The sequence below is a fragment of the Ursus americanus genome, chromosome X (genome assembly GCF_024610735.1).
Source record: "Ursus americanus isolate L20-20 chromosome X, mUrsAme1.1.p, whole genome shotgun sequence".
Classification (NCBI taxonomy): domain Eukaryota; kingdom Metazoa; phylum Chordata; class Mammalia; order Carnivora; family Ursidae; genus Ursus; species Ursus americanus.
The window spans coordinates 97,507,297-97,520,910 of NC_142164.1; the positions used below are offsets into that span (position 1 = coordinate 97,507,297).

The following is a 13,614-nucleotide window of genomic DNA, read 5'->3' on the forward strand; positions in this document are numbered from 1 at the left end:
TGAACTCAAAACCCCGAGATCAGAGTCACATGCTCTACTGACTGAGCCAGCCAGGCATGCCTCCAACAGTTTAAATCATGGCTCTTCCTCCCCTCTGCTCTGTCCTCCTCCACTCCCCACCCCCCAACCCCAACCAAAACCATTAACCCTTTAAACCAAAATTTAGTTTTTTAACGGAAAAGGTATTGACGTTTATAAATTAAGGTCTTTACAAGCCTTAGCAGTGTGTTTACATATGGTGTAATGTATTTTATTTGAAGGAGAGAAAGAAAACTAAATGGCAAAAAACTTATTGGAACACCTAAGCTACTGATTTTCAGCCTGGATGAACGTCAACAGATTTTCCTCATTCAAAGCACCAAAGGGAGAAACAAACAAAACACTATCGGTTTTTGGGTCTGTTTATCTTAAACTCACGTATTTTTGGCTTGTCCATCCTGGAAGCACATTTGTCCCACCAATGCAGCAGACTGGTCCCCCAAACACTGAAAGCATAAATGACAATAAACAACACTAAGACAATATTATTACTTTCCCTTTTAGAATAGCCATAGGATTTCTTTCTCCTTCATTTATCAAGAAATGAATGGTCTTGATTTTTGCACTGCTTCCATTTGGCCATTTTCCCATTTCCTAATATTCCCTATAAGATCATAGGAATGGGAGGGAAGAGTCAGAATTTGGTCAAAAGGTTCTCAGTGGCCCACACTGTTTCACCTAAGAACAAGAATCAGCCAATTTTGCTGCTTTTACTTTTTCTCCAGAGTTTCAGAAGGGGCAGATGGATCAAGATAGAGGAAGAAACCCCTCACATGGAAGCAGGTAATGTTGGGGAGGTAGCAGGGAGATGAAACTTACCCCAGATATTGGCACACCTTCCAAGGCCCCAGCTTTCTAATAAAATTTTAAAAAAGGATTATGAGTAATCACAAACTATTGTCTCTACTAACACAACTGCAACAGGAATGAACACGAATAGCAACATGCCAGAGCATGTGGGCAGACAAGACAAAGCAAGTGTTTCAACTACATATGTGGTTCAGAGACAGATACTAGACATATTTCTAGAATGACAAGAAGACACATGGCATTGGAGAATGGACGTCATACACTGGACTGGGAGTCAGGAGACGAGGGGTCTACTCTTGGTTAGTTAGTGTTAACCCACTGAGCAGGCTGCTGAAACTTCTCTATGCCTCAATTTCTTGATGTATAAAATGCAGTCCAGATAACATGAATGCCTAGGTCTGATAGCTCTTTGTTATCGTTGCCGTTAATAAGGAAATCTAACACATCCTTTAAAACAAACATATGAATAGCTGTCAAACCAGTATGGAAAGGCCTCATTTTGGAAGGCTGTATTTTACCAACTATCCTTCCTTACCCAAACTGCTCTTAAGAGAAGTAAGAACCCGAGAGCGTTTGGGTATTGGGTATTATATGTTCATAGTCGACATCGTTCTTTAAGTTTAGATAAGCAAGAGTTAATTTAGGTCATGAAGAGTGGTTTTTATTTGGGTCAAGTATGGCTAGAATTCTAGGGAGAAAAACAAGATTTAAGTGGCTGTGTATTTTACCAAACTTCATTTTAAAAAAATACTCTAATACAAAAGCAATTTGTACTGGTATTAAGGGATTAGGGGGAAGGAACGTGATCCACGAAGCAGTATGATGTACTAGGAAGAGGGCCAGTAGTTCCACTGACCACCCTCTTGGTCTCCCATTTGTGAGCCTCTGGGAGCTTTAGTTTCCCTATCTAGAAGAGTAAGGTAAGAATAGAAGCCGCCTCACATGACTACAATGATAAGGAAGTAATAGCATATACGTGGAAACCCTGTACAAAACAGAAAACATCTCCTAGATGGTGGATATTATTTTATTTCTTTCATGCTTTCTGCTTAATTCAACACGTGCCATTTTTATTGACTGGATATACTATTAGGAAACCTGAACCTGGATAATAAGTGAAGAGTACACTTCGTAAGGAACTGAAAGTGAATCTGTAGGAAACTGAGAGGCTGTATATCTTCATATACTTAAATACGAAAAGAAGCCTTTGCTGACACTACTTGAAGGTATTATCAAGCTACCAGCAGGATCTACTAATGTGCATTCAGGCACATAAAGCGCTCCTTTTCCTTCACAGGGAGGGGTCTTTGGAGGGTTCCTGGGAACGCCCTCTGGTGAAGCATGCAGAAAAAGTGACAGTGCATTTCCAACTAACTAGTCTAAAAGGTTGGTCAAGTATCATTTAAGATAGGCGTTTAGGACATTTAAAAACGACATCTAATTTCCCTGTTACACCAAAGCCCAAAGCACATCACAGCTGTACTTTGTCATGGGGAACATCAGAATTTCTCATTTCGGAAAACTAGCTTCATCTTTTATTTTGAAATACCACTTTCAATCTTATGGGAAACTTAAACAGACGTGACTGAGTTTAAAGAAAACCTAGAGCTTCTCTAGAGCTTATAGCAATTTGGAGGGTCATGGAAATTCTGGATAAATCTGCTTAGTAAATGGACTTCTGCTTGTCTAAAACTAAATGGAAATGCACTGTATCTTTTCCAAATGAATGGGTAGCATAATTGGTGGGCAACCTACTCACCAGGCTATGAGAGATTTTCTATAGTCAGCAAGGGGGAAAAAGGAGGACAGAAGCATAATATTTTAAATGCAAGAAAAATACTAGGCCAGTAAATGTTTTTCCAACCATTCTCTAAAACTGTTTCTCAAGGATAAGTTTTTTCTCTGACCCAAGGCAGTCTGTAGACAGCTATGAAGTCATCCAAGCACTTTTATTGTAGTTGAGCCATGCTTCCCTTAAAAATTTCCATGATGCTTTGAAAGGTTTTATTATAAATGAAATATGTAAGAACTCTGCTCAAGCTTTATCCAGAGCACTTAGTATTCAACTCTATTATTATTACCTCTGTAAGTACAGTTTCCAATAATTGTCATGAAACGCCTAAACAATATATATATATTTTTTGCAATTGACCTTAGACGTAATTCTAAATTTTATCATAAACTCTAGATTTTTGTGCTCAAATACCAGTTCAAATCCTCCTGGAGGTTTTCATCCCTGATGTGTAATCAGAGATACTCAATGATGCTAAGCACAAGTTTTGCTGAAAGCACTTTTTCTCTCAGTTTCAGTGAAAGCAACAGTAAAATGTCCATTATAGAAACCAGTTTAATTAGCAATCACAAATCAGAAACAGACTCTTTGTTTTCAGTTTCTTTGCTAAAGTTTTGCTCAGGCTGACAAAGAATCTAATATAAAAAACATGGTTTGGCCATTAAAAGAGATTCAACAGGAAAAAGAACACTAAAATGTGGAGTCCTTCCTATAAATTATAAGCACATACCACAACTACTAAAGTTATTTCAATTAAAAGAATAAACAGGCTCAAACAGTCCCATGACACCCTCTGTAGTTAGATTATTGCATTAATACTTTAAAAGTAGAATACTCAAATAAAAGCCAATTAAAGTTTATAAAATATAAAACCAACTGGTAAGAAGGATTCTAAAATTTTTAAGTTATAAAACTATTTAAACAGCACTAAATTCTTATTTTATATACTATCAACACTTACAGAAAAGTCAAAACTCTCAAACTAGAAAATGTAACACAACTGACTTTTGAATTCTGAATAGTAAAGCTTTTTTTAAATGAATTTTTTTTTTTTTTTTTTTTTTTTTTTTACCATTAGGCCATAGATCTCAGAAGAACTCCGGACATTTGGAAGAATTTTCATCGGAATTTCAAAAAATCTGAAAAACAGTAAGATAAGATTGGGTATATAACACCATTTTAAATAAATATCTAGAAACATTTATATGTATTTAAAGACAAAAATGTAAACTGCAATTAAACAATGGAGGTATTTGAGCCCAGAGTTAAAGAATAAGCCAGCGGAACAGAGTTGCATGTTTGGATATTTATCATTCTAACTTTATACAAGCTGATAAAAAATAAGCCCACAGAAAACAAAGTACTTTTCTAAAGAAACCTAATCTTCCTAATCAAGACAATTAATTTAGCCTGTTTGCTATATATCCAACAATAGTCTCTTCTTTGGATACACAGTATAGACTTGTATACTATAGTTGAAACATCAACAATTAAAGTTTGGTGCTCCATCAACATCTGAAAATAGAAAGATATAGGTTATAAATAGCTAATGTATTGGGAAGTGCTTCTTAGGGCAAAACACAACTCACTCGCAGAGCTCTTTATCCCATTCCAGAGAATGAATGTTGAAAAGCATTGTCCTACTTGCATTTGTTACATCTGTACAATGGACACCTCCATTGGCCCCTCCTGTCAAACTCTAGACAGAATAAAAGGACATGTTAGATTTGTACTAATTTGCTATTTATTTATTTTCATTTTTTAAGAAGATTTATTTATGTAGTTGAGAGAGAGAGAGAGAGAGAGAGAGAGAAGAGAGCGAGAGAGAGAACATGTGAGCAGGGGGAGGGGCAGAGGGAGAGAATCCCCAAGCAGACTCCCTGCCGAGCGCGAGCCCAAGCCTAGGCTTGATCTCAGGACCCTGGGATCATGAGCTGAGCCAAAATCAAGAGTCAGATGCTCAACCAATTGAGGCACCCCCTAATTTGCCATTTAATTTACATGTCATCAAGGGCCATAATCAGTAGCAGAGTGCATAAAGCAGGAGAATGGAATGGGTCAATTATTTAATTTTCTAGTTTTCAGCAGTGTCCAATAGAAATACGCTAGCTACATACATAATTTTAAATTTTCTAGTAGCTACATTTAAAAAGTATAAAGAAGCAGGTGAAATTATTTTAATAACACTATATATTTTATTTAACCCAATATATCCAAAATATCCTGTATTTATTAATGATTTATTTTAAACAAATTTTTAAGTAATCTCTACATCCAACATGGGATTTGAACTTACAACCCTGAGATCAATAGTTGTATGCTCCACTGGCTAAGCCAACCAGGCACCCCCCAAAATATCCTATTAATATAAAAAATTATTACTGAGACATCTTACCTATGTGTTTATTTTTTTTTTTATTTTTAAGTAATCTCTACACCCAACATGAGGCTTGAACTCACAACCCCCAGATCAAGAGTCGCATGCTCTACTGACTGAGCCAGCCAGGTGCTCCAACATTTTACCTACTTAAGTACAGTATATATTTTACACTCACAGCACATCTTGATTCAAACTAGCCATATCTGAAGTGCTCAGTAGCCAAACATGCTTAACTGCCTACCGTATTAGACAGCAGATTTCTAGTAAATTGGTGGTTAAACCAAAAAAAAAAAAAATCAGTTTTGCTTTCATCTGTTATCTTTGGAAAAGTCAGTCTTACTAAATTTGGCAAAGTGAAATATATTAGCATGTCTGCCTCTTCAGGGTCTTACAGAACTCTGTGCTGCTGTTTCTCTGTGATTTAGTTTTTTGGAATAACAATTCTCATTGGGTTGTGCCTACCCAAGCATGTATCCTGAAAGCAGAGTTTTAAATTCTCCCGTGTTAATACCCTCGAGCACTGCTGCCTTCTTTTGCGTGCGAGCAATAAGAGGTGAGGAAGGAACAACAGTAGAGAAAAGGCATCTCAGCACCCGGGGTGTAGGTCCCCCACCCCGCAGCTAACTGAGCTCCCTCCTGCAGCTCACAGGTGCCACACCCGGCCTTACTCTGGTTTCGAGCAACTGATTGTCAGAACTATTGTCAGAACTAGTTCAACTGTGAAAGGCACGAAAACTGCGGGCAAAGAGAGCGCCAAGCCCAGTGTGCCCTGGCCAAGCACAGGGAGGCGTGGGGAAAATACTGCTTCCTGGTACTGGCTCTGGAAGATCTGTTCTGTGGATCTGGCAAATGAGAATGGGGACAATATTCCTCTGAACTCTCTTGAATGTTGAAGAAGATAATCACATACTTACTGAAGTAATTACAAATGAAATTATATGTGTGGGGATTTGCTTTACAATTATCTGTGGGGAGAAAGAGTATGTGAGTATAGTTGAAACAAGACTGGCCATAGTTGATTGCTGTAGCTGGCGCACTGTTGCAGAGGTTCATTACGCTTTTCCCTCTCTTTTTGGGTGTATTTGAAAATGCCCATAATAAAAATAACAGAGAACAAAAAAGAGAAAGGGGGAGAGAGAATACGCACTTTTAAGATAACTCTGGGAAATGTCTAAAATGTTTCTACTCATCTGTGTTCAGCTTAGGCAAAAAGATTACACATCGAAATTCCACTATGATTTTTTTCTTTTTTTTTTTTAAAAGATTTTATTTATTTATTTGACAGAGATAGAGACAGCCAGCGAGAGAGGGAACACAAGCAGGGGGAGTGGGAGAGGAAGAAGCAGGCTCATAGAGGAGGAGCCTGATGTGGGGCTCGATCCCACAACGCCGGGATCACGCCCTGAGCCGAAGGCAGACTGCTGTGCCACCCAGGCGCCCCCCCTATGATTTTTTTCTTATTACGGCTTAATAAGAGACAGCTGTGTAATGCTGAAAGCAAATGATAAAAGTCACATAGGTGTTCTATTATGTTAAATAGTTACTTCTTTTAAGAAATGACCACTGGAAAAGAGCATATGATAGGCAAGAGAAAAAGACTATCTAAATTACTAATTACTAATTAATTACCTAAATTATTTTTCCAAAGGATAATAGATATGAGATGTGGTTTTGGTAATCACCCTCCATTTTTATGGAAATAAAGAAAAATAAGGAGGAAGTAGGCAAAAATGCCTCTTAAATTGGAGGCTGAAATGTTCTGCTGTCTCTTGAGTGGCTTTTCTTTTTTTAAAATTTATTTTAATAATAATTTTTTATTATGTTATGTTAGTCACCATACAGTACATCCTTAGTTTTTGATGTAGTGTTCCATGATTCATTATTTACGTATAACACCCAGTGCTCCATGCAATATGTGCCCTCCTTAATACCCATCACTGGCCTATCCCAATTCCCCACCCCCCTCCCCTCTGAAGCCCTCAATTTGTTTCCCAGAGTCCATAGTTTGAGTGGCTTTTCTTAATAATTTTGCTAACTAAAAAATCTGAACTCGGAGCACCTGGATGGCTTAGTTGGTTGAGTAACAAACTCTTGATTTTAGCTCAGGTCATGATCTCAGGGTCATGAGATCGAACCCACGTCAGCTCCATGCTGGGCATGGAGCCTGCTTAAGATTCTCTTTTTCCCTCCCCCTCTGCCCCTCTTCCAGCTCATGCGTGCACACATGCACTCTCTCTCTCTCTCAAAGAAATAAATAAGTAAAACATTTTTTTTAAAAGTTTGAACTCTTAGTAGAAAATACAGAGTAGGCAAGGCAGTCTAAAAAAATTCTGAAAAATTTTCTCCATACATACATTATATTTAAACGTACCCAAATAAGCCATGAATCGATGGTCCCAAAAAGAGCTCTATCTTCTTCAACAGCCCTTTGAACTTTTCTCACATTGTCAAGGAGCCAACGAAGTTTCACTGCACTGAAGTAAGTGCTAAGTGGAAGGCCTGTCTTGGACTAAACACAGTTATGAAATTCAACCAGCAAATTAAGTTCCCAACAGTTTAAAAAATAAAACACCAAACCAAGAAACTCAACAAATCACAAAATATTCAATGGCCCTAAAGTCAATCCCATGGTATTATGGATAAAAATAATTTTCCTATGTTATGGCACAGGAAAGCATGTTTATGAACAAAGATCAGCGTGATATGTTTGCAGTTCAAAGAGCATCCACGTTGCAAGGTAAAGAGAAAATTAAATGACACAACACCCTGTAATCTAGAGTGAACACGTAGATGTTAGCTTTTGTGGTGTGTATTACATGCAGGACCTAGTCTGAAACTCTGCCTTTTCATTTTATATTTCATGAAAGTGATATTTGAAACTATTAAAGATCAGAGAGTATATCAAACCATAACCAGAAAATTTTGTTTTAAAACATATAAGACTTAATAACAATATACATATATGTGTAAAAAATATAAATAATATATACATATACACATACATATTCAAATAACACAATATAAAATAAATGGAGAATAAAGGACATGCCAGATGAAAGCAACACTGAGTCACTCTATATAAGAAAGTGGTTGCCTAAAAACTCAGTGAGTACATTAAACAAAGGGAGGGTATACTGAATAAAGGATAAATGGTAAATACAAAACACATATGGGCTAATCAATCTTCCTTGAGAATGGATCAGATCCAATTTTGTTAGTATATTAAATACCAAATACATTTATAAGGGCTGATGAAAGTGGTTAAGAAGATTCATACATCAAAATAATGCAACTATCTTTCCCTTCCCCTAATCCTTAGTCTCCTGATTTATTACCTAACTACAGAAAGTGATACCATTTTCCTTCTTATCTGCTATGGATATGTTTGGTAAGAAAATTTACACCAAACCATTTCATAATTTAATGCACCCTGTAAGTTATGACTCTTAACTCATGGTTTTCTAGCTTTCTTAGAAAAAAAGTAAGATTGATACTCAAAAATAATGAGAGGAAATAATTTATGGGATTATTCCTCTTTGACTTGAAGGACCAAAGGTCATTCCACAAAGCCAACAGTGAGGTAGTCGATAATACCTCATTTTAATGATTTAGGTAGCAAGTGTAAAAGTTGCCTAAAATGGCACTGAAGAGAAAAACATGCATCACTTGAAACAAAGTGCAGCTGGAGGTGGCGGTGAGGATTGGGCGTGGTGACAAAGAGGAACAGCATAGGAAATGGGTAAGGGTATGTTCAGGACTAGCCTGAAGTTATTCGGGGGCGGGGGGTGAGAGTAGGGAATGGTTTGTTCAATTGCTACGATTCATGGGATTTGAACCCTAGTTTCAGAACCAAGAACCACTGTTCTAAGAGTCCCACTGACAAATATGAAGGGGATATGCCAAGAAAACAGAACTTCCTTTGGATGCTAGGAGAAGTGGATCTTGACCTTGATAAGAAACATACCTTGCCTGTTTCAAAAATTCTCTCTCCCTTCATTTAACCCAAAAGAGCTCTACATGTGGACTGAAATTTAGGCACTTTTTATCAGCCTCCTTCCTAGGAAGAAAGTGGCAGGAGTTCAGTGAGGAGCTGGAGTGACTTTTAATTTCTCTCCCTGAATCCAGACGCCTAAAAGCTCAAATGCCTCCAGAACTTTTTTTGACAGATAGTAGAAAACAAGAGGGAGAATGGTTTAGCCACTGGGACACTTTATAATCCCCTCCGGCCTATCAAGCTGAGACTATGAATCCCCTAATCCCCCATAGGGCAAGAAGACGGAAAGGTAAATACTTGAGTTGTCCTCAACTGTCTGTGGAGAAAGAGTTTATAAAACATATCAAATAACTATTGTGCAATAGGGTGTAAGGCCTGAATCATCTTTCAGGTGAAATCTCTATAACTTTTTTTTTAAAACAAGCATTCTTACAGTATACTTTTGAAGAGATCTCTTACCTTGACAAAGTTATTATTTCCTGGAATTCTTTTACTAAGATTCTCAACGGTAGACTGGGTTCTTAGATCAAGCCACACTATAGACCAAAATATAATAACATATATGAAAAACTTCATTTAAAAATTCAGATCTTCATGAAATCACTGTCAAGGATAGGAGACTGATTAGTTTCCATAAGCAATTAAAATGCTAGAGCTTTCAAAAGATTGAAATTAGAAAATTAGAAATGAATGGGCATATTGTTAGAAAAAAGAATAAATTTATGAGGAAGAATTTAAAGCCTTTGTGCAAAATTACAGACCAAGTTAGAAGAACAATACAAACCTGAGGGCACTTATTTTGTATCCTTTTGATAGGAAAAAAACCACAATGAAACAATATTTTGGATAAGAAGTTCCTAAGAACACAGGAGTACAGAGAAAATGTAAATGCTCAGCAGGCCAGCTGCCAGGGCATGAGACACCGCTCGGGATCACCGTACCGGGTAGAAAGCAGGTATCTTCTAAAACTTGGGAGCAATTTGTGACAAAGCAGAGAACCTGGTACTATTTATTGAAGGAAAAAGTAAGCTTCAGTCTCTCCCCTATGAAAGGCTTCTGTACAGTAAATGCTTCCATTTCAAAAGCAGGCTAGATGCCAGAATTGTTAAAAGAACTGTTTAAAGGTCACCATTCTTGCTCCATGCTGGATTGTAAAAAATCTATTTTAAGAGATCAACATTATTTACACTAAGTAAGTATCATCCGCTTTCGGATCCTCTAGTAGAAAATATTTCTGTTCTGCTTCGGGACAGAAGGCCTGAGAAAGAGAAGGTGCCACATAGCACGGAAAGCAACTGTGAAAGGTAACCGACAGGTCAGCTGGGTGTTCCTTGCCAGATTTAAGTTTTGTACTTAACTTCTATCACTTTCCATCTGTTTGCGTCACTTGGTATTTTTAGGCACTGACTGCGCTCAGACGCCTCCTGGAAAGCCTCAGGCCTGTAGTTTAGTTCAAGGGCACCGGGGAAGCGAACTCGGTCTTGGCCCCTCCACACGTGAATGCGGGCACGTCACTGCATCGTTGGGCTCGCCCTTTAGGCTATTCCTCTCTCTCCATTTAAAAACCCGTGCCTTCCCGTAGTGAATTTTAATCGGTTCTTTCTAATTCCTTGAACTGTCATTTCCCCCGAGGGCTGCCTGAGCTTGATTTTGGCAGGTGGCTACTTCAGGGCAACAGGCTGGTTTCTGCGGGTGCGAAAAGCCGCGAGAAAAGGCTCATCACACCCGAGGAAACAGGAGGCAGAGAGGAACACCAGGGGAAGGCGTGGCCTGCAGCGCACATCTGCATTTGCTGCGCGCCACGTATCCCTCTTGCTCCTGGAACCGCATCTCAACTTCCCTTCATGCTCTCCTCCTTCTCAGCCATGAGGTTTGCCAGAGGCTGGACCCTACCCCCCAGCTCCAGGACCACGTCCCAATCCCCGTGGCTGGTTCAGTAGACAGCGTGTGGTCTCATCAGCCCCACGGACATTTGTGCTCAGTCTGCCAGAGCCCCTCTCCTCAGCGCCACGAGGCCGTGTGGGGCTCAGCCTGCTGCCCCCGTGAAGAGAGAGCTGAACTGGCCACATCTGGAGCCATCCCAGAAGGCTTGCGGGGGAATCCAGGTCATGCTGTCTGAGTCTAGAATCAAACAGCACCTGAACTAAGCTACTGTTGCATTGCCGGTTCCTTGAACAAAAGAATTACTTTTTTTTTTTGAGATTTTTCACTTTATTGAGTTAGGGTTGAGTTTTCTAGTCCTTGCACTGTGATTGATATAAGCCATTAGCAGCAGCAGCACGGAGTTGGCAAGAACTCCGCTGTCCAGGGCACCAAGGCAGTCCACTTTTACAGAGGGGCCGTTTTGCATGACTGTGACCTCCCTCGTAGGCAACCCCAGCAGCTGTTAACAAGAGAGAAGTCTGTGACAGGTAGAATTAACAAACATATCTCAGTTCTCAGTGTTTCGAGCTACAACAGGCTGGGGGCTTACAAACATTTGAGTGCGTTTCGACTACCTACTCTGAAAAAATGAAATAAGACGGATTAGGATGGAAAATAACAGAGTTCACTGAACTCAGTAAAGTAAGTACAGACTTGTAAAACTTTTTAGTTATGTGAGTTTGATGAATCATGATGTAAAACATATTTCTCATCAAGGGTCATGAACAAAGGACCTGAAAGTCATTGTTCTGGGCTGTTTAGTGACCCAAAGCCTCTTAGGTCGGGGTTTTTCTGTATTTTAATATAAATAATCACTAGGGAGCTTAAAGATGGACCCCATTCCCTGAAATTCTAGGCCAGTAAGTAGGTCCAGGGAGGGAGCCCAGAAATACGCCTTTTAAATAGGAGCTCGCCTTTTAACAAACACTGCTGGACTCCACAGCAGCGGTCCTTACCCAGAAAGCACACCGGAATCCCCTGGATAAATTGGAAATCACACATTCCAAGCCCTACCTTGCAGGATTCTGGTTGCAGGTCTAGGCAAGGAAGGCCTGAGTCTTTCTACTTTTGTTACAAGCACCCAAGTTATTCAGTATTATATACTAGAACTTCAGAAGCTCTTTTCTAGGGCATGATCTTTAGGATGTGGAATTTGTTCCAGCTGTTTCTTTAAAAATCAAATGACAAACTGATGACCAGGTGGCTCCCCTGAGTCCCAGTGACTCTGTGACTTGATTGCTCCTGGCCAATGACCACTTTTATGTAACTGGGCACTTTACCCCTCACTTGAGAGTTTGCAAGTATCCACAGTGGAATCCACAGAAATCAACCCCTCACCAAAATGAATCAAGACACCGGACGTGCAATCAGGAGACCAAAGTTCTAGGTCTTCTGATTTTGCCACCAACAAGCTATGTGACTCAAGCAAGTCATTTTATCCCTCGTGGCTTAGATTTCCTGAATATAAAATAAGGCAGTAGGACTAGAGGGTCTCTGTGGTCCCTCTCCTGCCATAACCCCATGATCACAGAAGGCTGGCAGATTCACTTTGCTTTTATACCCCCAGAGTTTAAGGCAATTAGAATACATGGAATGAATTAGTACAACTGCCAAGGAGAAAAATGTCAGTGGTTGATACACTACCAAACAATTCACAAATGCTCAACATTAATTGAATTAAGAACAAAAAAATTAGGAAACTCATTAAAGAAGCTAAGATGGCAGAATTAGATTTGCAGGAAAAGAGACCAAAAGCCAAAGAGAAGACCCCAAGCTGGAGGACCGAGCCCCTTGTGGAGGTAATTTTCGAGAACAATCAAAAGAAGTGCCAGATCCACGTCCAGCAGCGGTGGTCAATTTCCCCCATCATGGCTGAGGCGGAAGGCTGGAAGGTGAGCAGGAGCCGGAGCACCAATACCTGAGGGAGTGCCAGCAGCTGGAACTGAAGAGCCAGAGGGAGCAACGGCAACTGGATCTGAAGGGCCAGGAGAAACTGGAGCGGCTGGAGCATTAGGAGAAATAATGGCAATTCACGCTAGAGGTGGTCAGATTCAAGGTCTGTGTTCTCTCGTTGACCACTTAGAAAACGGTAGCCCCCTTGGGCAAGTTCACCAGAATTAACATTTCTACGCATTTGAGCATAGAAAAAGTAAAAGAAGAGACATGGGGTAGACGGGAAACGAAGGCAGTGCAGTCAGTCTCTGGTTTGGTGGACTTCATCCACGTGGACAAGGACCAGGTAAATACATGCTTCTACTTCAGGATGACTCTTCCCTACCTCGCCACGTATCTGCGCTCTGGTCAGAAAAGTGGCTCAGCTGGTGACTGACTGCTCACCCAACCCGTGAATCGAGAAAGGCTGTGTGCTGTAGCGACTGAGCCTTCCTGAGAAGGCTGGGGCCATTTACAGGAAGACGTGGAAAGGCTGCTCTGGGATGTCATGGCCCCAAGAAAGCACTTCCCCGATAGGGTGGCAGGAGGTGAAGCCCACCACCACAACCAGAAGAAGCAGGGAACTGCTAAGTTGCAAAGTATTTGGAAAAAAAAATAAGAAGGAAAACAGATGCTAGGGAGTCCAGAACACTATGCAGCCTGCTTTTATAAGGCAGGTCCCTTATTTAGACCCAGTAAATCTGGTTTAAATGGTTCAAACCATGAAATGAGTAAGTTTAAAAA

The 13,614-nt window shown here is 39.8% G+C and overlaps 1 protein-coding gene across 5 annotated transcripts in view; it reads right to left on the reverse strand.

Annotated features, from left to right (window-relative positions):
* GK (glycerol kinase) overlaps positions 1 to 13,614 on the reverse strand; it is a 70,551-nt gene that overhangs the window by 27,703 nt on the left and 29,234 nt on the right. For 2 of the 5 annotated variants that reach the window (XM_045778900.2, XM_045778904.2), the window contains exons 5-12: positions 12,857 to 12,940; positions 9,475 to 9,551; positions 7,393 to 7,530; positions 4,231 to 4,340; positions 3,714 to 3,780; positions 2,609 to 2,626; positions 859 to 894; positions 418 to 485 (exon numbers count right to left, since the gene is read on the reverse strand). In XM_045778900.2, the coding sequence (XP_045634856.1) occupies positions 418 to 485; positions 859 to 894; positions 2,609 to 2,626; positions 3,714 to 3,780; positions 4,231 to 4,340; positions 7,393 to 7,530; positions 9,475 to 9,551; positions 12,857 to 12,940 (598 nt within the window). The remainder of the gene's footprint in view (positions 1 to 417; positions 486 to 858; positions 895 to 2,608; positions 2,627 to 3,713; positions 3,781 to 4,230; positions 4,341 to 7,392; positions 7,531 to 9,474; positions 9,552 to 12,856; positions 12,941 to 13,614) is intronic. The other 3 variants (XM_045778902.2, XM_045778901.2, XM_045778905.2) reach the window with 3 other exon arrangements.